Here is a 24,724-nt window from a genome sequence, read left to right as displayed (position 1 = left end):
AGGTGTCTTACTCATAATGTTATATTGTGTATAACAGATAGAAACACTAGGTGTCTTACTCATAATGTTACATTGTGTATAAGAGAGAGAAATTCTAGGTGTCTTACCCATAATGTTATATTGTGTATAAGAGAGAGAAACTCTAGGTGTCTTACTCATAATGTTATATTGTGTATAACAGATAGAAACTCTAGGTGTCTTACTCATAATGTTATATTGTGTATAAGAGAGAGAAACGCTAAATGTCTTACTCATAATGTTATATTGTGTATAACAGATAGAAACACTAGGTGTCTTACTCATAATGTTATATTGTGTATAAGAGAGAGAAACTCTAGGTGTCTTACCCATAATGTTATATTGAGTATAAGAGAGAGAAACTCTAGGTGTCTTACTCATAATGTTATATTGTGTATAACAGATAGAAACACTAGGTGTCTTACTCATAATGTTATATTGTGTATAAGAGAGAGAAACTCTAGGTGTCTTACCCATAATGTTATATTGTGTATAAGAGAGAGAAACTCTAGGTGTCTTACCCATAATGTTATATTGTGTATAAGAGAGAGAAACTCTAGGTGTCTTACTCATAATGTTATATTGTGTATAACAGATAGAAACTCTAGGTGTCTTACTCATAATGTTATATTGTGTATAACAGATAGAAACTCTAGGTGTCTTACTCGTAATGTTATATTGTGTATAACAGATAGAAACTCTAGGTGTCTTACTCATAATGTTATATTGTGTATATAAGAGAAACACTAGGTTTCTTACTCATAATGTTATATTGTGTATAACAGATAGAAACTCTAGGTGTCTTACTCATAATGTTATATTGTGTATATAAGAGAAACTCTAGGTGTCTTACTCATAATGTTATATTGTGTATATAAGAGAAACTCTAGGTGTCTTACTCATAATGTTATATTGTGTATAACAGATAGAAACTCTAGGTGTCTTACTCATAATGTTATATTGTGTATAACAGATAGAAACACTAGGTTTCTTACTCATAATGTTATATTGTGTATAAAAGAGAGAAACTCTAGGTGTCTTACTCATAATGTTATATTGTGTATAACAGATAGAAACTCTAGGTGTCTTACTCATAATGTTATATTGTGTATAACAGATAGAAACTCTAGGTGTCTTACTCATAATGTTATATTGTGTATAACAGATAGAAACTCTAGGTGTCTTACTCATAATGTTATATTGTGTATATAAGAGAAACTCTAGGTGTCTTACTCATAATGTTATATTGTGTATAACAGATAGAAACTAGGTGTCTTACTCGTAATGTTATATTGTGTATAACAGATAGAAACTCTAGGTGTCTTACTCATAATGTTATATTGTGTATAACAGATAGAAACTCTAGGTGTCTTACTCATAATGTTATATTGTGTATATAAGAGAAACTCTAGGTGTCTTACTCATAATGTTATATTGTGTATAACAAATAGAAACTCTAGGTGTCTTACTCATAATGTTATATTGTGTATAACAGATAGAAACTCTAGGTGTCTTACTCATAATGCTATATTGTGTATAACAGATAGAAACTCTAGGTGTCTTACTCATAATGTTATATTGTGTATAACAGATAGAAACACTAGATTTCTTACTCATAATGTTATATTGTGTATAAGAGAGAGAAACTCTAGGTGTCTTACTCATAATGTTATATTGTGTATAACAGATAGAAACACTAGGTGTCTTACTCATAATGTTATATTGTGTATAACAGATAGAAACTCTAGGTGTCTTACTCATAATGTTATATTGTGTATAACAGATAGAAACACTAGGTGTCTTACTCAATGTTATATTGTGTATAACAGATAGAAACACTAAGTGTCTTACTCATAATGTTATATTGTGTATAAGAGAGAGAAACTCTAGGTGTCTTACTCATAATGTTATATTGTGTGTAACAGGAACTCTTGGTGTCTTACTCGTAATGTTATATTGTGTATAACAGATAGAAACACTAGGTGTCTTACTCATAATGTTATATTGTGTATAACAGATAGAAATTCCAGGTGTCTTACTCATAATGTTATATTGTGTATAACAGATAGAAACACTAGGTTTCTTACTCATAATGTCATATTGTGTATAAGAGAGAGAAACTCTAGGTGTCTTACTCATAATGTTATATTGTGTATAACAGATAAAAACACTAGGTGTCTTACTCATAATGTTATATTGTGTATAAGAGAGAGAAACTCTAGGTGTCTTACTCATAATGTTATATTGTGTATAACAGATAGAAACACTAAGTGTCTTACTCATAATGTTATATTGTGTATAACAGAGAGAAACTCTAGGTGTCTTACTCATAATGTTATATTGTGTATAACAGATAGAAACTCTAGGTGTCTTACTCATAATGTTATATTGTGTATAACAGATAGAAACACTAGGTGTCTTACTCATAATGTTATATTGTGTATACCAGAGAGAAACTCTAGGTGTCTTACTCATAATGTTATATTGTGTATAACAGATAGAAACACTAGGTGTCTTACTCATAATGTTATATTGTGTATAACAGATAGAAACTCTAGGTGTCTTACTCATAATGTTATATTGTGTATAACAAGAGAAACTCTAGGTGTCTTACTCATAATGTTATATTGTGTATAACAGATAGAAACACTAGGTGTCTTACTCATAATGTTATATTGTGTATAACAGATAGAAACTCTAGGTGTCTTACTCATAAAGTTATATTGTGTATAACAGATAGAAATTCTAGGTGTCTTACTCATAATGTTATAATGTGTATATAAGAGAATCTCTAGGTGTCTTACTCATAATGTTATATTGTGTATAACAGAGAGAAACTCTAGGTGTCTTACTCATAATGTTATATTGTGTATAACAGATAGAAACTCTAGGTGTCTTACTCATAATGTTATATTGTGTATATAAGAGAAACTCTAGGTGTCTTACTCATAATGTTATATTGTGTATAACAAATAGAAACTCTAGGTGTCTTACTCATAATGTTATATTGTGTATAACAGATAGAAACTCTAGGTGTCTTACTCATAATGTTATATTGTGTATAACAGATAGAAACTCTAGGTGTCTTACTCATAATGTTATATTGTGTATAACAGATAGAAACACTAGGTGTCTTACTCATAATGTTATATTGTGTATAACAGAGAGAAACTCTAGGTGTCTTACTCATAATGTTATATTGTGTATAACAGATAGAAACACTAGGTGTCTTACTCATAATGTTATATTGTGTATAAGAGAGAGAAACTCTAAGTGTCTTACTCATAATGTTATATTGTGTATAACAGATAGAAACACTAGGTGTCTTAATCAATGCTATATTGTGTATAACAGATAGAAACATTAGGTGTCTTACTCAATGTTATATTGTGTATAACAGAGAGAAACTCTAGGTGTCTTACTCATAATGTTATATTGTGTATAACAGATAGAAACACTAGGTGTCTTACTCAATGTTATATTGTGTATAACAGAGAGAAACTCTAGGTGTCTTACTCATAATGTTATATTGTGTATAACAGATAGAAACACTAGGTGTCTTACTCATAATGTTATATTGTGTATAACAGATAGAAACTCTAGGTGTCTTACTCATAATGTTATATTGTGTATAACAGATAGAAACACTAGGTGTCTTACTCATAATGTTATATTGTGTATAACAGATAGAAACACTAGGTGTCTTACTCATAATGTTATATTGTGAATAACAGATAGAAACTCTAGGTGTCTTACTCATAATGTTATATTGTGTATAACAGATAGAAACTCTAGGTGTCTTACTCATAATGTTATATTGTGTATAACAGATAGAAACTCTAGGTGTCTTACTCATAATGTTATATTGTGTATAACAGATAGAAACTCTAGGTGTCTTACTCATAATGTTATATTGTGTATAACAGATAGAAACTCTAGGTGTCTTACTCATAATGTTATATTGTGTATAACAGAGAGAAACTCTAGGTGTCTTACTCATAATGTTATATTGTGTATATAAGAGAAACTCTAGGTGTCTTACTCATAATGTTATATTGTGTATAACAGATAGAAACTCTAGGTGTCTTACTCATAATGTTATATTGTGTATAACAGATAGAAACTCTAGGTGTCTTACTCATAATGTTATATTGTGTATAACAGATAGAAACTCTAGGTGTCTTACTCATAATGTTATATTGTGTATAACAGATAGAAACACTAGGTGTCTTACTCATAATGTTATATTGTGTATAAGAGAGAGAAACTCTAGGTGACTTACTCATAATGTTATATTGTGTATAACAGATAGAAACACTAAGTGTCTTACTCATAATGTTATATTGTGTATAACAGAGAGAAACTCTAGGTGTCTTACTCATAATGTTATATTGTGTATAACAGATAGAAACTCTAGGTGTCTTACTCATAATGTTATATTGTGTATAACAGATAGAAACACTAGGTGTCTTACTCATAATGTTATATTGTGTATACCAGAGAGAAACTCTAGGTGTCTTACTCATAATGTTATATTGTGTATAACAGATAGAAACACTAGGTGTCTTACTCATAATGTTATATTGTGTATAACAGATAGAAACTCTAGGTGTCTTACTCATAATGTTATATTGTGTATAACAGATAGAAACTCTAGGTGTCTTACTCATAATGTTATATTGTGTATAACAGATAGAAACTCTAGGTGTCTTACTCATAATATTATATTGTGTATAATAGATAGAAACACTAGGTGTCTTACTCATAATGTTATATTGTGTATAACAGAGAGAAACTCTAGGTGTCTTACTCATAATGTTATATTGTGTATAACAGATAGAAACACTAGGTGTCTTACTCATAATGTTATATTGTGTATAACAGATAGAAACACTAGGTGTCTTACTCATAATGTTATATTGTGTATAACAGAGAGAAACTCTAGGTGTCTTACTCATAATGTTATATTGTGTATAACAGATAGAAACTCTAGGTGTCTTACTCAATGTTATATTGTGTATAACAGATAGAAACACTAGGTGTCTTACTCAATGTTATATTGTGTATAACAGATAGAAACTCTAGGTGTCTTACTCATAATGTGATACTGTGTATAACAGAGAGAAACTCTAGGTGTCTTACTCATAATGTTATATTGTGTATAACAGATAGAAACACTAGGTGTCTTACTCATAATGTTATATTGTGTATAACAGATAGAAACTCTAGGTGTCTTACTCATAATGTTATATTGTGTATAACAGATAGAAACTCTAGGTGTCTTACTCATAATGTTATAATGTGTATATAAGAGAAACTCTAGGTGTCTTACTCATAATGTTATATTGTGTATAACAGAGAGAAACTCTAGGTGTCTTACTCATAATGTTATATTGTGTATAACAGATAGAAACACTAGGTGTCTTACTCATAATGTTATATTGTGTATAAGAGAGAGAAATTCTAGGTGTCTTACCCATAATGTTATATTGTGTATAAGAGAGAGAAACTCTAGGTGTCTTACTCATAATGTTATATTGTGTATAACAGATAGAAACTCTAGGTGTCTTACTCATAATGTTATATTGTGTATAAGAGAGAGAAACGCTAGGTGTCTTACTCATAATGTTATATTGTGTATAACAGATAGAAACACTAGGTGTCTTACTCATAATGTTATATTGTGTATAACAGATAGAAACTCTAGGTGTCTTACTCGTAATGTTATATTGTGTATAACAGATAGAAACTCTAGGTGTCTTACTCATAATGTTATATTGTGTATATAAGAGAAACTCTAGGTGTCTTACTCATAATGTTATATTGTGTATATAAGAGAAACTCTAGGTGTCTTACTCATAATGTTATATTGTGTATAACAGATAGAAACTCTAGGTGTCTTACTCATAATGTTATATTGTGTATAACAGATAGAAACACTAGGTGTCTTACTCATAATGTTATATTGTGTATAAAAGAGAGAAACTCTAGGTGTCTTACTCATAATGTTATATTGTGTATAACAGATAGAAACTCTAGGTGTCTTACTCATAATGTTATATTGTGTATAACAGATAGAAACTCTAGGTGTCTTACTCATAATGTTATATTGTGTATAACAGATAGAAACTCTAGGTGTCTTACTCATAATGTTATATTGTGTATATAGAGAGAAACTCTAGGTGTCTTACTCATAATGTTATATTGTGTATAACAGATAGAAACTAGGTGTCTTACTCATAATGTTATATTGTGTATAACAGATAGAAACTCTAGGTGTCTTACTCATAATGTTATATTGTGTATAACAGATAGAAACTCTAGGTGTCTTACTCATAATGTTATATTGTGTATATAAGAGAAACTCTAGGTGTCTTACTCATAATGTTATATTGTGTATAACAGATAGAAACTCTAGGTGTCTTACTCATAATGTTATATTGTGTATAACAGATAGAAACTCTAGGTGTCTTACTCATAATGTTATATTGTGTATAACAGATAGAAACTCTAGGTGTCTTACTCATAATGTTATATTGTGTATAACAGATAGAAACACTAGGTGTCTTACTCATAATGTTATATTGTGTATAACAGAGAGAAACTCTAGGTGTCTTACTCATAATGTTATATTGTGTATAACAGATAGAAACACTAGGTGTCTTACTCATAATGTTATATTGTGTATGAGAGATAGAAACTCTAGGTGTCTTACTCATAATGTTATATTGTGTATAAGAGAGAGAAACTCTAGGTGTCTTACTCATAATGTTATATTGTGTATAACAGAAACTCTAGGTGTCTTACTCATAATGTTATATTGTGTATAACAGATAGAAACACTAGGTGTCTTACTCATAATGTTATATTGTGTATAACAGATAGAAACTCTAGGTGTCTTACTCATAATGTTATATTGTGTATAACAGATAGAAACACTAGGTGTCTTACTCATAATGTTATATTGTGTATAAGAGAGAGAAACTCTAGGTGTCTTACTCATAATGTTATATTGTGTATAACAGATAGAAACACTAAGTGTCTTACTCATAATGTTATATTGTGTATAACAGAGAGAAACTCTAGGTGTCTTACTCATAATGTTATATTGTGTATAACAGATAGAAACACTAGGTGTCTTACTCATAATGTTATATTGTGTATAACAGAGAGAAACTCTAGGTGTCTTACTCATAATGTTATATTGTGTATAACAGATAGAAACTCTAGGTGTCTTACTCATAATGTTATATTGTGTATAACAGATAGAAACACTAGGTGTCTTACTCATAATGTTATATTGTGTATAACAGAGAGAAACTCTAGGTGTCTTACTCATAATGTTATATTGTGTATAACAGATAGAAACACTAGGTGTCTTACTCATAATGTTATATTGTGTATAACAGATAGAAACTCTAGGTGTCTTACTCATAATGTTATATTGTGTATAACAGAGAGAAACTCTAGGTGTCTTACTCATAATGTTATATTGTGTATAACAGATAGAAACACTAGGTGTCTTACTCATAATGTTATATTGTGTATAACAGATAGAAACTCTAGGTGTCTTACTCATAATGTTATATTGTGTATAACAGATAGAAACTCTAGGTGTCTTACTCATAATGTTATATTGTGTATATAAGAGAAACTCTAGGTGTCTTACTCATAATGTTATATTGTGTATAACAGATAGAAACTCTAGGTGTCTTACTCATAATGTTATATTGTGTATAACAGATAGAAACTCTAGGTGTCTTACTCATAATGTTATATTGTGTATAACAGATAGAAACTCTAGGTGTCTTACTCATAATGTTATATTGTGTATATAAGAGAAACTCTAGGTGTCTTACTCATAATGTTATATTGTGTATAACAGATAGAAACTCTAGGTGTCTTACTCATAATGTTATATTGTGTATAACAGATAGAAACTCTAGGTGTCTTACTCATAATGTTATATTGTGTATAACAGATAGAAACTCTAGGTGTCTTACTCATAATGTTATATTGTGTATAACAGATAGAAACTCTAGGTGTCTTACTCATAATGTTATATTGTGTATATAAGAGAAACTCTAGGTGTCTTACTCATAATGTTATATTGTGTATAACAGATAGAAACTCTAGGTGTCTTACTCATAATGTTATATTGTGTATAACAGATAGAAACTCTAGGTGTCTTACTCATAATGTTATATTGTGTATAACAGATAGAAACTCTAGGTGTCTTACTCATAATGTTATATTGTGTATAACAGATAGAAACACTAGGTGTCTTACTCATAATGTTATATTGTGTATAACAGAGAGAAACTCTAGGTGTCTTACTCATAATGTTATATTGTGTATAACAGATAGAAACACTAAGTGTCTTACTCATAATGTTATATTGTGTATAACAGAGAGAAACTCTAGGTGTCTTACTCATAATGTTATATTGTGTATAACAGATAGAAACTCTAGGTGTCTTACTCATAATGTTATATTGTGTATAACAGGAACTCTAGGTGTCTTACTCATAATGTTATATTGTGTATAACAGATAGAAACTCTAGGTGTCTTACTCATAATGTTATATTGTGTATAACAGATAGAAACTCTAGGTGTCTTACTCATAATGTTATATTGTGTATAACAGATAGAAACTCTAGGTGTCTTACTCATAATGTTATATTGTGTATATAGAAAGAAACTCTAGGTGTCTTACTCATAATGTTATATTGTGTATAACAGATAGAAACTCTAGGTGTCTTACTCATAATGTTATATTGTGTATAACAGATAGAAACACTAGGTGTCTTACTCATAATGTTATATTGTGTATAACAGATAGAAACTCTAGGTGTCTTACTCATAATGTTATATTGTGTATAACAGATAGAAACACTAGGTGTCTTACTCATAATGTTATATTGTGTATAACAGATAGAAACTCTAGGTGTCTTACTCATAATGTTATATTGTGTATAACAGAGAGAAACTCTAGGTGTCTTACTCATAATGTTATATTGTGTATAACAGATAGAAACTCTAGGTGTCTTACTCGTAATGTTATATTGTGTATATAAGAAACTCTAGGTGTCTTACTCATAATGTTATATTGTGTATAACAGATAGAAACTCTAGGTGTCTTACTCAATGTTATATTGTGTATAACAGATAGAAACTCTAGGTGTCTTACTCATAATGTTATATTGTGTATAACAGATAGAAACTCTAGGTGTCTTACTCATAATGTTATATTGTGTATAACAGATAGAAACACTAGGTGTCTTACTCATAATGTTATATTGTGTATAACAGATAGAAACTCTAGGTGTCTTACTCATAATGTTATATTGTGTATAACAGATAGAAACTCTAGGTGTCTTACTCATAATGTTATATTGTGTATAACAGATAGAAACTCTAGGTGTCTTACTCATAATGTTATATTGTGTATATAAGAGAAACTCTAGGTGTCTTACTCATAATGTTATATTGTGTATAACAGATAGAAACTCTAGGTGTCTTACTCATAATGTTATATTGTGTATAACAGATAGAAACTCTAGGTGTCTTACTCATAATGTTATATTGTGTATAACAGATAGAAACTCTAGGTGTCTTACTCATAATGTTATATTGTGTATAACAGATAGAAACACTAGGTGTCTTACTCATAATGTTATATTGTGTATAACAGAGAGAAACTCTAGGTGTCTTACTCATAATGTTATATTGTGTATAACAGATAGAAACACTAGGTGTCTTACTCATAATGTTATATTGTGTATAAGAGATAGAAACTCTAGGTGTCTTACTCATAATGTTATATTGTGTATAACAGATAGAAACTCTAGGTGTCTTACTCAATGTTATATTGTGTATAACAGATAGAAACACTAGGTGTCTTACTCATAATGTTATATTGTGTATAACAGAGAGAAACTCTAGGTGTCTTACTCATAATGTTATATTGTGTATAACAGGAAACTCTAGGTGTCTTACTCATAATGTTATATTGTGTATAACAGATAGAAACTCTAGGTGTCTTACTCATAATGTTATATTGTGTATAACAGATAGAAACTCTAGGTGTCTTACTCATAATGTTATATTGTGTATATAAGAGAAACTCTTGGTGTCTTACTCAATGTTATATTGTGTATAACAGATAGAAACTCTAGGTGTCTTACTCATAATGTTATATTGTGTATAACAGATAGAAACTCTAGGTGTCTTACTCATAATGTTATATTGTGTATAACAGATAGAAACTCTAGGTGTCTTACTCATAATGTTATATTGTGTATAACAGATAGAAACTCTAGGTGTCTTACTCATAATGTTATATTGTGTATAACAGATAGAAACTCTAGGTGTCTTACTCATAATGTTATATTGTGTATATAAAAGAAACTCTAGGTGTCTTACTCATAATGTTATATTGTGTATAACAGATAGAAACTCTAGGTGTCTTACTCATAATGTTATATTGTGTATAACAGATAGAAACACTAGGTGTCTTACTCATAATGTTATATTGTGTATAACAGATAGAAACTCTAGGTGTCTTACTCATAATGTTATATTGTGTATAACAGATAGAAACACTAGGTGTCTTACTCATAATGTTATATTGTGTATAACAGATAGAAACACTAGGTGTCTTACTCATAATGTTATATTGTGTATAACAGATAGAAACTCTAGGTGTCTTACTCAATGTTATATTGTGTATAACAGATAGAAACTCTAGGTGTCTTACTCAATGTTATATTGTGTATAACAGATAGAAACTCTAGGTGTCTTACTCATAATGTTATATTGTGTATAACAGATAGAAACTCTAGGTGTCTTACTCATAATGTTATATTGTGTATAACAGATAGAAACTCTAGGTGTCTTACTCATAATGTTATATTGTGTATAACAGAGAGAAACTCTAGGTGTCTTACTCATAATGTTATATTGTGTATAACAGATAGAAACTCTAGGTGTCTTACTCGTAATGTTATATTGTGTATATAAGAAACTCTAGGTGACTTACTCATAATGTTATATTGTGTATAACAGATAGAAACTCTAGGTGTCTTACTCATAATGTTATATTGTGTATAACAGATAGAAACACTAGGTGTCTTACTCATAATGTTATATTGTGTATAAGAGAGAGAAACTCTAGGTGTCTTACTCATAATGTTATATTGTGTATAACAGATAGAAACACTAAGTGTCTTACTCATAATGTTATATTGTGTATAACAGAGAGAAACTCTAGGTGTCTTACTCATAATGTTATATTGTGTATAACAGATAGAAACTCTAGGTGTCTTACTCATAATGTTATATTGTGTATAACAGATAGAAACACTAGGTGTCTTACTCATAATGTTATATTGTGTATACCAGAGAGAAACTCTAGGTGTCTTACTCATAATGTTATATTGTGTATAACAGATAGAAACACTAGGTGTCTTACTCATAATGTTATATTGTGTATAACAGATAGAAACTCTAGGTGTCTTACTCATAATGTTATACTGTGTATAACAGAGAGAAACTCTAGGTGTCTTACTCATAATGTTATATTGTGTATAACAGATAGAAACACTAGGTGTCTTACTCATAATGTTATATTGTGTATAACAGATAGAAACTCTAGGTGTCTTACTCATAATGTTATATTGTGTATAACAGATAGAAACTCTAGGTGTCTTACTCATAATGTTATATTGTGTATATAAGAGAATCTCTAGGTGTCTTACTCATAATGTTATATTGTGTATAACAGAGAGAAACTCTAGGTGTCTTACTCATAATGTTATATTGTGTATAACAGATAGAAACTCTAGGTGTCTTACTCATAATGTTATATTGTGTATAACAGATAGAAACTCTAGGTGTCTTACTCATAATGTTATATTGTGTATATAAGAGAAACTCTAGGTGTCTTACTCATAATGTTATATTGTGTATAACAGATAGAAACTCTAGGTGTCTTACTCATAATGTTATATTGTGTATAACAGATAGAAACTCTAGGTGTCTTACTCATAATGTTATATTGTGTATAACAGATAGAAACTCTAGGTGTCTTACTCATAATGTTATATTGTGTATAACAGATAGAAACTCTAGGTGTCTTACTCATAATGTTATATTGTGTATATAAGAGAAACTCTAGGTGTCTTACTCATAATGTTATATTGTGTATAACAAATAGAAACTCTAGGTGTCTTACTCATAATGTTATATTGTGTATAACAGATAGAAACTCTAGGTGTCTTACTCATAATGCTATATTGTGTATAACAGATAGAAACTCTAGGTGTCTTACTCATAATGTTATATTGTGTATAACAGATAGAAACACTAGATTTCTTACTCATATTGTTATATTGTGTATAAAAGAGAGAAACTCTAGGTGTCTTACTCAATGTTATATTGTGTATAACAGATAGAAACACTACGTGTCTTACTCATAATGTTATATTGTGTATAAGAGAGAGAAACTCTAGGTGTCTTACTCATAATGTTATATTGTGTATAACAGATAGAAACTCTAGGTGTCTTACTCGTAATGTTATATTGTGTATAACAGGAAACTCTAGGTGTCTTACTCGTAATGTTATATTGTGTATAACAGATAGAAACTCTAGGTGTCTTACTCATAATGTTATATTGTGTATAACAGATAGAAACTCTAGGTGTCTTACTCATAATGTTATATTGTGTATAACAGATAGAAACTCGAGGTGTCTTACTCATAATGTTATATTGTGTATATAAAAGAAACTCTAGGTGTCTTACTCATAATGTTATATTGTGTATAACAGATAGAAACTCTAGGTGTCTTACTCATAATGTTATATTGTGTATAACAGATAGAAACACTAGGTGTCTTACTCATAATGTTATATTGTGTATAACAGATAGAAACTCTAGGTGTCTTACTCATAATGTTATATTGTGTATAACAGATAGAAACACTAGGTGTCTTACTTATAATGTTATATTGTGTATAACAGATAGAAACTCTAGGTGTCTTACTCATAATGTTATATTGTGTATAACAGAGAGAAACTCTAGGTGTCTTACTCATAATGTTATATTGTGTATAACAGATAGAAACTCTAGGTGTCTTACTCGTAATGTTATATTGTGTATATAAGAAACTCTAGGTGTCTTACTCATAATGTTATATTGTGTATAACAGATAGAAACTCTAGGTGTCTTACTCAATGTTATATTGCGTATAACAGATAGAAACTCTAGGTGTCTTACTCATAATGTTATATTGTGTATAACAGATAGAAACTCTAGGTGTCTTACTCATTATGTTATATTGTGTATAACAGATAGAAACACTAGGTGTCTTACTCATAATGTTATATTGTGTATAACAGATAGAAACTCTAGGTGTCTTACTCATAATGTTATATTGTGTATAAGAGAGAGAAACTCTAGGTGTCTTACTCATAATGTTATATTGTGTATAACAGATAGAAACTCTAGGTGTCTTACTCATAATGTTATATTGTGTATAACAGATAGAAACTCTAGGTGTCTTACTCATAATGTTATATTGTGTATAACAGATAGAAACTCTAGGTGTCTTACTCATAATGTTATATTGTGTATAACAGATAGAAACTCTAGGTGTCTTACTCATAATGTTATATTGTGTATATAAGAGAAACTCTAGGTGTCTTACTCATAATGTTATATTGTGTATAACAAATAGAAACTCTAGGTGTCTTACTCATAATGTTATATTGTGTATAACAGATAGAAACTCTAGGTGTCTTACTCATAATGTTATATTGTGTATAACAGATAGAAACACTAGGTGTCTTACTCATAATGTTATATTGTGTATAAGAGAGAGAAACTCTAGGTGTCTTACTCATAATGTTATATTGTGTATAACAGATAGAAACACTAGGTGTCTTACTCATAATGTTATATTGTGTATAACAGATAGAAACTCTAGGTGTCTTACTCATAATGTTATATTGTGTATAACAGATAGAAACACTAGGTGTCTTACTCAATGTTATATTGTGTATAACAGATAGAAACACTAAGTGTCTTACTCATAATGTTATATTGTGTATAAGAGAGAGAAACTCTAGGTGTCTTACTCATAATGTTATATTGTGTATAACAGGAAACTCTAGGTGTCTTACTCGTAATGTTATATTGTGTATAACAGATAGAAACTCTAGGTGTCTTACTCATAATGTTATATTGTGTATAACAGATAGAAACTCTAGGTGTCTTACTCATAATGTTATATTGTGTATATAAGAGAAACTCTTGGTGTCTTACTCAATGTTATATTGTGTATAACAGATAGAAACTCTAGGTGTCTTACTCATAATGTTATATTGTGTATAACAGATAGAAACTCTAGGTGTCTTACTCATAATGTTATATTGTGTATAACAGATAGAAACTCTAGGTGTCTTACTCATAATGTTATATTGTGTATAACAGATAGAAACTCTAGGTGTCTTACTCATAATGTTATATTGTGTATAACAGATAGAAACTCTAGGTGTCTTACTCATAATGTTATATTGTGTATATAAAAGAAACTCTAGGTGTCTTACTCATAATGTTATATTGTGTATAACAGATAGAAACTCTAGGTGTCTTACTCATAATGTTATATTGTGTATAACAGATAGAAACACTAGGTGTCTTACTCATAATGTTATATTGTGTATAACAGATAGAAACTCTAGGTGTCTTACTCATAATGTTATATTGTGTATAACAGATAGAAACACTAGATGTCTTACTTATAATGTTATATTGTGTATAACAGATAGAAACACTAGGTGTCTTACTCATAATGTTATATTGTGTATAACAGATAGAAACTCTAGGTGTCTTACTCAATGTTATATTGTGTATAACAGATAGAAACTCTAGGTGTCTTACTCATAATGTTATATTGTGTATAACAGATAGAAACTCTAGGTGTCTTACTCATAATGTTATATTGTGTATAACAGATAGAAACACTAGGTGTCTTACTCATAATGTTATATTGTGTATAACAGATAGAAACTCTAGGTGTCTTACTCAATGTTATATTGTGTATAACAAAGAGAAACTCTAGGTGTCTTACTCATAATGTTATATTGTGTATAACAGATAGAAACTCTAGGTGTCTTACTCGTAATGTTATATTGTGTATATAAGAAACTCTAGGTGTCTTACTCATAATGTTATATTGTGTATAACAGATAGAAACTCTAGGTGTCTTACTCAATGTTATATTGTGTATAACAGATAGAAACTCTAGGTGTCTTACTCATAATGTTATATTGTGTATAACAGATAGAAACTCTAGGTGTCTTACTCATAATGTTATATTGTGTATAAGAGAGAAACACTAGGTGTCTTACTCATAATGTTATATTGTGTATAAGAGAGAGAAACTCTAGGTGTCTTACTCATAATGTTATAGTGTATAACAGATAGAAACACTAGGTGTCTTACTCATAATGTTATATTGTGTATAACAGAGAGAAACTCTAGGTGTCTTACTCATAATGTTATATTGTGTATAACAGATAGAAACTCTAGGTGTCTTACTCATAATGTTATATTGTGTATAACAGATAGAAACACTAGGTGTCTTACTCATAATGTTATATTGTGTATACCAGAGAGAAACTCTAGGTGTCTTACTCATAATGTTATATTGTGTATAACAGATAGAAACACTAGGTGTCTTACTCATAATGTTATATTGTGTATAACAGATAGAAACTCTAGGTGTCTTACTCATAATGTTATATTGTGTATAACAGACAGAAACACTAGGTGTCTTACTCATAATGTTATATTGTGTATAACAGATAGAAACACTAGGTGTCTTACTCATAATGTTATATTGTGTATAAGAGAGAGAAACTCTAGGTGTCTTACTCATAATGTTATATTGTGTATAACAGATAGAAACACTAGGTGTCTTACTCATAATGTTATATTGTGTATAACAGACAGAAACTCTAGGTGTCTTACTCAATGTTATATTGTGTATAACAGATAGAAACTCTAGGTGTCTTACTCATAATGTTATATTGTGTATAACAGATAGAAACTCTAGGTGTCTTACTCATAATGTTATATTGTGTATAACAGATAGAAACTCTAGGTGTCTTACTCATAATGTTATATTGTGTATAACAGACAGAAACTCTAGGTGTCTTACTCATAATGTTATATTGTGTATAACAGACAGAAACTCTAGGTGTCTTACTCATAATGTTATATTGTGTATAACAGACAGAAACTAGGTGTCTTACTCATAATGTTATATTGTGTATAACAGATAGAAACTCTAGGTGTCTTACTCATAATGTTATATTGTGTATAACAGATAGTAACTCTAGGTGTCTTACTCAATGTTATATTGTGTATAACAGATAGAAACTCTAGGTGTCTTACTCATAATGTTATATTGTGTATAACAGATAGAAACTCTAGGTGTCTTACTCAATGTTATATTGTGTATAACAGACAGAAACTCTAGGTGTCTTACTCATAATGTTATATTGTGTATAACAGATAGAAACTCTAGGTGTCTTACTCATAATGTTATATTGTGTGTAACAGAAACTCTAGGTGTCTTACTCAATGTTATATTGTGTATAACAGATAGAAACTCTAGGTGTTTATCTATCAAATTACATATGGTGTTATTTTCTGAACATAAAATTGTCATTTTCTCTGTTAGCACATGTTCTGTTCCCATAAGAAAGATAACGACTAGCTTTGACGAGCTTATAACACCCTTATTGCACAGTTAGAAAGCCAGATAAATTGTGATAACTACAGAAAATTGTTTGCTTTTTGCATGTTATTAGACTATGTTCTTTGGTACATTACCTAATTAAAGATTATTTAGTGCATTACTCCCATCAGAATAAAAACAAATAGATTTAAGTGCAATCAACAACAAAAAGAATGAGACCCAGGTAAGTACATTATTTCTGGCTTTTTATGTTCATTCTTTATTTATTATTATAAAAGTAACTAAAACTTAAAAATAAGAAACTCTTTAGGTTAGCTAAGGTTAGATTACGTAATATAAATAATAAATTATAATGTTTCACAAAACACACACACAAGCAGCTCATTGGTAATGTAATTCAATAGTGTAATGGGAGCTCCATGTTCCCCGAGTGAATTACAACTTATAGTGGCATAAATAATGGTAGTTAGGTATGGTCCAAAGAACAATAAAACAGTAAATTTAATTACAAATTGTTGTATACTTTTACAAGTTCAAAGCTACTCAGGATAAATGAATGTTTTGTGTTACAATCTGAAGCCATGTTAGAAAGCAAAAAAGGATAATTTAAATTTAATTGTGTTTTGGTGGTTACGAAGTCAGTCAAATTCACCAACCTACTGTAGAGTTAGGGTAGAGAGAATACAAGATAAAATATAAATTTTTACTGAAAACAAACATTTGAAATGTACCTAAAGTTTTAGAGATTACACAAAGGAAACTTAAGATTTTTAAGATGAAGAAAAATATGTTTAATCCTAACATAAAAATCACTTTTTATGCAAACTAGTAAAATATATATTCACAAACAAATCTCTTTTTAGTTTATCAAAAATACTTCAATAAAAAATATTCACTAAGTCTGCTAAATTTGTGAAAATATACACACAATGCTATTAAGTCTTTAAATGAATATAAAGAGTTCATGTGGTCGGTCAAATTGACTGAGCCCGTATTGAGAAAATTAATACATAAAGTAACTGTACGACCAGGTGAAATTAATACAAAACACCATGCTGCTTTATAATAAGCTTAAATCTCTGCAAGCTAGGTGACAATAGTCCATTACACAAGGAGAAGTAATTAGGCTTAAGAGATCAAACTTGATTTGCTGTCAGAGTAAGGCAGTACCAGGTCTAACTGGAAAAAAAAAATCAAGTGTTTTGAAATTCAAAATATAAAAACACAAAAGAACATTCAAGACTTACTCGATTCATTTCCCACTTTTCCACGAGATGTGCTACATGACCACCGAGAACAGTGAAGGTTTTCTCTTCCAAAATCAAAAACCCACTTAGAACTTGAATATTTCCTGCATGGAGTAGAATCTTTGTACCAGGCGGAGTTTCTAAACTGTAATGAAAGTCATGTTAGATTAGTACACTAGTCATTTAAATACAGCATGGAAACTATTTAACAAGAAAGCATGTTTACCCTTCCAGCCTTATAATATTAAAAAATAAACATCAAATGTATTTCTGATAGATACATCCTCTCATAAAAAAAAAACTTCTCAAATTGTACTGCCTTCTTTCAGCACAAATCTTTACTCACCACCAGCCTTGTTACTCCCACTTATTACTGCAGAGTAACTTTCAAATGATCATGCAGTAACCCTCCACCAACAAGAGTGTGACATTACTCCTATAGTAACTAGTGTCCTTTAATCATGCATGATAATCACTTCAAGATTGGTCATAACTAACCAAAGTTAATCAGACTGGAAATGGATAGGACAGGGACATTGAGAATACATTTTCAGTTTAAGAAAACATTAATTTTGTCACAATATCTTAACATTTTATTCTATTTTATGAAGTGTCCAAAGGAAGACTATAAGGTGTGATAAGGAATTAAAAACAAAACACTAGTGGGAGACTAGATCATTTGTAAACCAGGTGTAGTGTACTTTTTACCCTTTAGTAACGTGCTGCCAAAACACTAGTGGGAGACTAGATCATTTGTAAACCAGGTGTAGTGTACTTTTACCCTTTAGTAACGTGCTGTCGAAAACACTAGTGGGAGACTAGATCATTTGTAAACCAGGTGTAGTGTACTTTTTACCCTTTAGTAACGTGCTGCCAAAACACTAGTGGGAGACTAGATCATTTGTAAACCAGGTGTAGTGTACTTTTTACCCTTTAGTAACGTGCTGCCAAAACACTAGTGGGAGACTAGATCATTTGTAAACCAGGTGTAGTGTACTTTTACCCTTTAGTAACGTGCTGCCAAAACACTAGTGGGAGACTAGATCATTTGTAAACCAGGTGTAGTGTACTTTTACCCTTTAGTAACGTGCTGCCAAAACACTAGTGGGAGACTAGATCATTTGTAAACCAGGTGTAGTGTACTTTTACCCTTTAGTAACGTGCTGCCAAAACACTAGTGGGAGACTAGATCATTTGTAAACCAGGTGTAGTGTACTTTTTACCCTTTAGTAACGTGCTGCCAAAACACTAGTGGGAGACTAGATCATTTGTAAACCAGGTGTAGTGTACTTTTACCCTTTAGTAACGTGCTGCCAAAACACTAGTGGGAGACTAGATCGTTTGTAAACCAGGTGTAGTGTACTTTTACCCTTTAGTAACATGCTGTCGAAACACTAGTGGGAGACTAGATCATTTGTAAACCAGGTGTAGTGTACTTTTACCCTTTAGTAAGCGTGCTGCCAAAACACTAGTGGGAGACTAGATCATTTGTAAACCAGGTGTAGTGTACTTTTTACCCTTTAGTAACATGCTGTCAAACACTAGTGGGAGACTAGATCATTTGTAAACCAGGTGTAGTGTACTTTTACCCTTTAGTAACGTGCTGCCAAAACACTAGTGGGAGACTAGATCATTTGTAAACCAGGTGTAGTGTACTTTTTACCCTTTAGTAACGTGCTGCCAAAACACTAGTGGGAGACTAGATCATTTGTAAACCAGGTGTAGTGTACTTTTTACCCTTTAGTAACATGCTGCCGAAACACTAGTGGGAGACTAGATCATTTGTAAACCAGGTGTAGTGTACTTTTTACCCTTTAGTAACGTGCTGCCAAAACACTAGTGGGAGACTAGATCATTTGTAAACCAGGTGTAGTGTACTTTTACCCTTTAGTAACATGCTGTCAAACACTAGTGGGAGACTAGATCATTTGTAAACCAGGTGTAGTGTACTTTTACCCTTTAGTAACGTGCTGCCAAAACACTAGTGGGAGACTAGATCATTTGTAAACCAGGTGTAGTGTACTTTTTACCCTTTAGTAACGTGCTGCCAAAACACTAGTGGGAGACTAGATCATTTGTAAACCAGGTGTAGTGTACTTTTTACCCTTTAGTGACGTGCTGCCAAAACACTAGTGGGAGACTAGATCATTTGTAAACCAGGTGTAGTGTACTTTTTACCCTTTAGTAACGTGCTGCCAAAACACTAGTGGGAGACTAGATCATTTGTAAACCAGGTGTAGTGTACTTTTTACCCTTTAGTAACGTGCTGCCAAAACACTAGTGGGAGACTAGATCGTTTGTAAACCAGGTGTAGTGTACTTTTTACCCTTTAGTGACGTGCTGCCAAAACACTAGTGGGAGACTAGATCATTTGTAAACCAGGTGTAGTGTACTTTTTACCCTTTAGTAACGTGCTGCCAAAACACTAGTGGGAGACTAGATCATTTGTAAACCAGGTGTAGTGTACTTTTTACCCTTTTGTAACGTGCTGCCAAAATGTAAAGAGCAGAAACTCAAAATGTACACAAATAATAAGAGTGTAGAATAGCAAGGGTGTGACAGACCATAAACAGGAGGTAGACCTCACCCAATATCTGGAAGAATGTGAAATTGTACACCAGGTTCATGGTAGAAAAAGGGTTCTCTATCTTTCACCTCAAAAATGGGTCTCAGCAGGGAAGAAGAGCTCCCATACTAAAAATGCATCTTCACATGTGAACACCTCCAATACAACCAACACCAGGTTTACCAGAAACAAATAAATGGCTAATGGTAGGAAAGAGTACAGCCCAGATGTGTGTTCATCTCCCATCCAAAACCTGACACAATGGAAATTTTTCATCCAGTTCTTGGTAGGAGAAGGGTATCCAGTATTATACAAGTGGAAGTCATATGTCTAATCTAGCAGACAGTAGAAAGAAAGATTGCATCTTCAGTCCCGAAACTAGTGACATTGGGAATTTAGTATTCAGGCTGCAGTTGGAGGAAGATATCATCCAAACACGTGTGGCTGAACTGTCTTCAATCAACACCTGATCCCAGAATGTACAAAGCAAATATACCACTAAACAGTCCCATAAAACATCCTGTCTAACAGGTAGGCATAATATTACTTGGACCAGAATTATGACATTATATTTGGAAAGCACAGAGAACACACTCATTGAGTTAATCAATCAATACCTGGCATCCTCTGGAATAACATCTTGCATGAGCTCCAACATCCAGGAGAGTAGGAATCATGAAATAATGACCTATGGGATTGTCCCCAAGAAGAACAGGGGGTTAAACATAAGAAACAGCTTGTAAGTATAGAACATAACATACTTGAATAAAAAAATTCAACAAAGTGCAAAGAGTTCTAAGCATGTTTCCCAAAATGGCATGTAACTGAGAGGCATGTTAAGGGAAAATGTATCCAAATCCAAAACTAAAATACTATTGGAAACATTGTGAGGACAATCATCAGTAATTTTGAGTGTTGCATGAAACTGGTCAACTCCCAACAGACCAGAGCTGTTACCTCCTGGGTTGAGAATCACGGTTTTTAGCCAGTGGATATAACTTGTAGTACTGCTGCCACAGTAGAAGTAGTCATGGACATGACCACCTGAAGCTGTGAGTGCATGATTCTTAAAATTGAAAAAGGAGAAAAGATGAAATAAATGACAATTCTCCAAGAAACAGAATGAAAAAGCAAAATAAAAACTAACTGAAAAATAGAAATTCAAGAAAGTAAAAAACTTGTGGATAGTTTCATTAAACTGTGAGCAAAAAGCATATCCAATTAGTATGACAACAAATCAAGAAGAGAATAACACATGCATGATTAGAGACAGTGCTGGTTAAGATAAGGAGAGCATCACACCCCTATTGGTGGAGGACTGCTATATGTTAGTATGCAGTAATAAGTGGAAGCAGTAAGGCTAGTAGCAAAGTTGTACTGATAGAGGGCAGTAATGGTTAAGAAAGAAAGTAGAATATCATATCTAAATAATACCTTTCACAACTCTCTTCTTTAGAATATTTATCATTTGTTTTTTTTGTAAGCAAAATTTTAGAGAATTAAAATATTTTTAGATTAATAAACTTAACCCTTCTCTGATAAAATCTCTACTGAGAATAAAATGATGAAAATTTCTCCATAGTCACATGCTCTCTGTTGACTTCTGACTTTTCAATATTTTGTAAATAACTAGTCAATTCAGATACACATCAAAGGTCACAACTACTTTTTCCATGTTGTTTTATGAAAGCTGATGTGTCATTTTCAGATGGATGAATTTCCTCAAGATTAATTGGATAGTATCTGCAGAATAACAGGTCCAGCAAAAAAAAATTATTTGTGGGAGTAAGTCTGAATTTGGTGACTATGAGTCTAATAATGAGAGAGAAACTGGACACAGTGTAAAATACTATGAAAACGATTTAACACAAAGGTAAAGTATCTATGAAGTGCCTTCACTAAAGACTGAGAAATCTCAGAAATATCTATTGGAATTCAGTAAAGTCATTTTTCATAGTAAGGAAAGCCTCTAATATATACACAAATACTACCAACATTCTCTCCCAAAGTGTGTGTGAAAAAAACTGTTACTTTTGTACTCTCCCATTAAAACACAAGATGTATATCAAAGTATCATCTAACCTACCAGTTGAAAACATTGCTGTCTACCTCTACATGTTTTATTTTAGAGAAATATTCCCACACAATGGTGCATATGACACCACAGTTAAATGACATGAACAACAGGTAATTGGGTGAAATGAACTAAACCACTTCATTGACCAAATTATAAACTTAAAACCATATGCATGAAAATCTTTAAAAATATAGGTGAAGTTTAATAAGACATTAAGTAAAGAAAATATAAACATCTACTACAGAAACATTTGATTAGTTCATTTAATCAACCATTTTACTTCTAACCTGCAAATGTTTTATTTCAAACTACGTAAAACAATAATCTAATCAATCTTTATAACTCTAAGTGGTTTAGTATAACTGTTGAAGTAATATAAAGTAAATTTATATGTAACAGCTCAAATTTATTGTAACAAATCTTTTTTTTGTGAGCAATATGCAATGTCTTCATGTAAGTGACAATAAATAGGCTGTAGTACAACAAAGGTATCTGAAGCAATACTGCCTTGAAAATAATAATACATTGTATACTAATACTGAAAAGTTAATTTCATATTGTTTTATTAAAGAAATGATATCTTAGGGTTATTAAAGATTGTTGTCAGATCCCAATATTGTGTTGATTATTTAACAGATTGAAAGTGTAAGTACATACAAAGTATAGAGTTTTACTGTAAATATTCACAGCCATGCTTATAGTTCATAATTATTATTAGAACCAGTTAACTGACAGACCAATCAATATGTTTTAAAGATGCTCACCTAACAGATTTCAATGTGTCCCACTTCAGAGCATTACATGTTATGTGTCCATCAGTCAGGTGAAGCCTGAGAAGTGGAGGAGCTATATTTGAAATTTCGTTAGCCTTTGGTGCAGAAACATTTCGAATTTTTTGGATTTGTAACACCATTGGATTGTCCAGCTGTAAAAAAAGGAATTATGACACACAAAATATATTTCTTCTAAAGCAAATTGAAATTAAACAAAAAAAGAAGCAAATTTAGCAAACTTTTACACACAGGTCTTCTTACCTGAGAGAGAGAACCACCGTTTTGTGACATCATAACAGAGAAAACCACCATTTTGTGACATGATAACAGAGAGAACCACCGTTTTGTGACATCATAACAGAGAACCACCGTTTTGTGACATCATAACAGAGAACCACCGTTTCGTGACATCATAGAGAACCACCGTTTTGTGACATCATAGAGAACCATTGTTTCGTGACATCATAACAGAGAACCACCGTTTCGTGACACCATAACAGAGAGAACCACTGTTTTCTGACACCATAACAGAGAACCTCCGTTTTCTGACACCATAACAGAGAACCTCTGTTTCGTGACATCATAACAGAGAGAACCACAATTTCCTGACATCATAACAGAGAACCACTGTTTCGTGACATCATACCAGAGAACCACCGTTTTGTGACATCATAACAGAGAACCACCGTTTCGTGACATCATAGAGAACCACCGTTTCGTGACATCATAGAGAACCACCGTTTTGTGACATCATAGAGAACCATTGTTTCGTGACATCATAACAGAGAACCATCGTTTCGTGACATCATAACAGAGAACCATCGTTTCGTGACACCATAACAGAGAGAACCACTGTTTTCTGACACCATAACAGAGAACCTCCGTTTTCTGACACCATAACAGAGAACCTCTGTTTCGTGACATCATAACAGAGAGAACCACAATTTCCTGACATCATAACAGAGAGAACCACAATTTCCTGACATCATAACAGAGAACCACTGTTTCGTGACATCATACCAGAGAACCACCGTTTCGTGACATCATAACAGAGAACCACCGTTTTGTGACATCATAACAGAGAGAACCACCGTTTCGTGACATCATAACAGAGAGAACCACCATTTTGTGACATCATAACAGAGAGAACCACCATTTCGTGACATCTTAATAGAGAGAACCACCATTTCGTGACATCATAACAGAAGCACTGTTTTGCAACATCAAAACAGAGAACCACCATTTTGTGACATCATAACAGAGAGAACCACTGTT

The 24,724-nt window shown here is 31.5% G+C and overlaps 1 protein-coding gene across 1 annotated transcript in view; it reads right to left on the bottom strand.

Moving 5' to 3' along the window:
- LOC143230269 (tudor domain-containing protein 3-like) overlaps positions 1-23,601 on the bottom strand; it is a gene marked incomplete at its 5' end in the record, with an annotated part of 48,928 nt that extends 25,327 nt beyond the window's left edge. The window contains 2 exon segments of the mRNA XM_076463517.1: positions 18,034-18,178; positions 23,441-23,601. Of these exon segments, the coding sequence (XP_076319632.1) occupies positions 18,034-18,178; positions 23,441-23,601 (306 nt within the window).
- Between the last annotated feature and the right edge of the window lie 1,123 nt (positions 23,602-24,724).

Source organism: Tachypleus tridentatus, chromosome 10 (assembly GCF_004210375.1).
Source record: "Tachypleus tridentatus isolate NWPU-2018 chromosome 10, ASM421037v1, whole genome shotgun sequence".
NCBI lineage: Eukaryota > Metazoa > Arthropoda > Merostomata > Xiphosura > Limulidae > Tachypleus > Tachypleus tridentatus.
The sequence above is the reverse complement of the archived record's forward strand: the minus strand, read 5'-3'. Positions and strand labels throughout refer to the sequence as shown.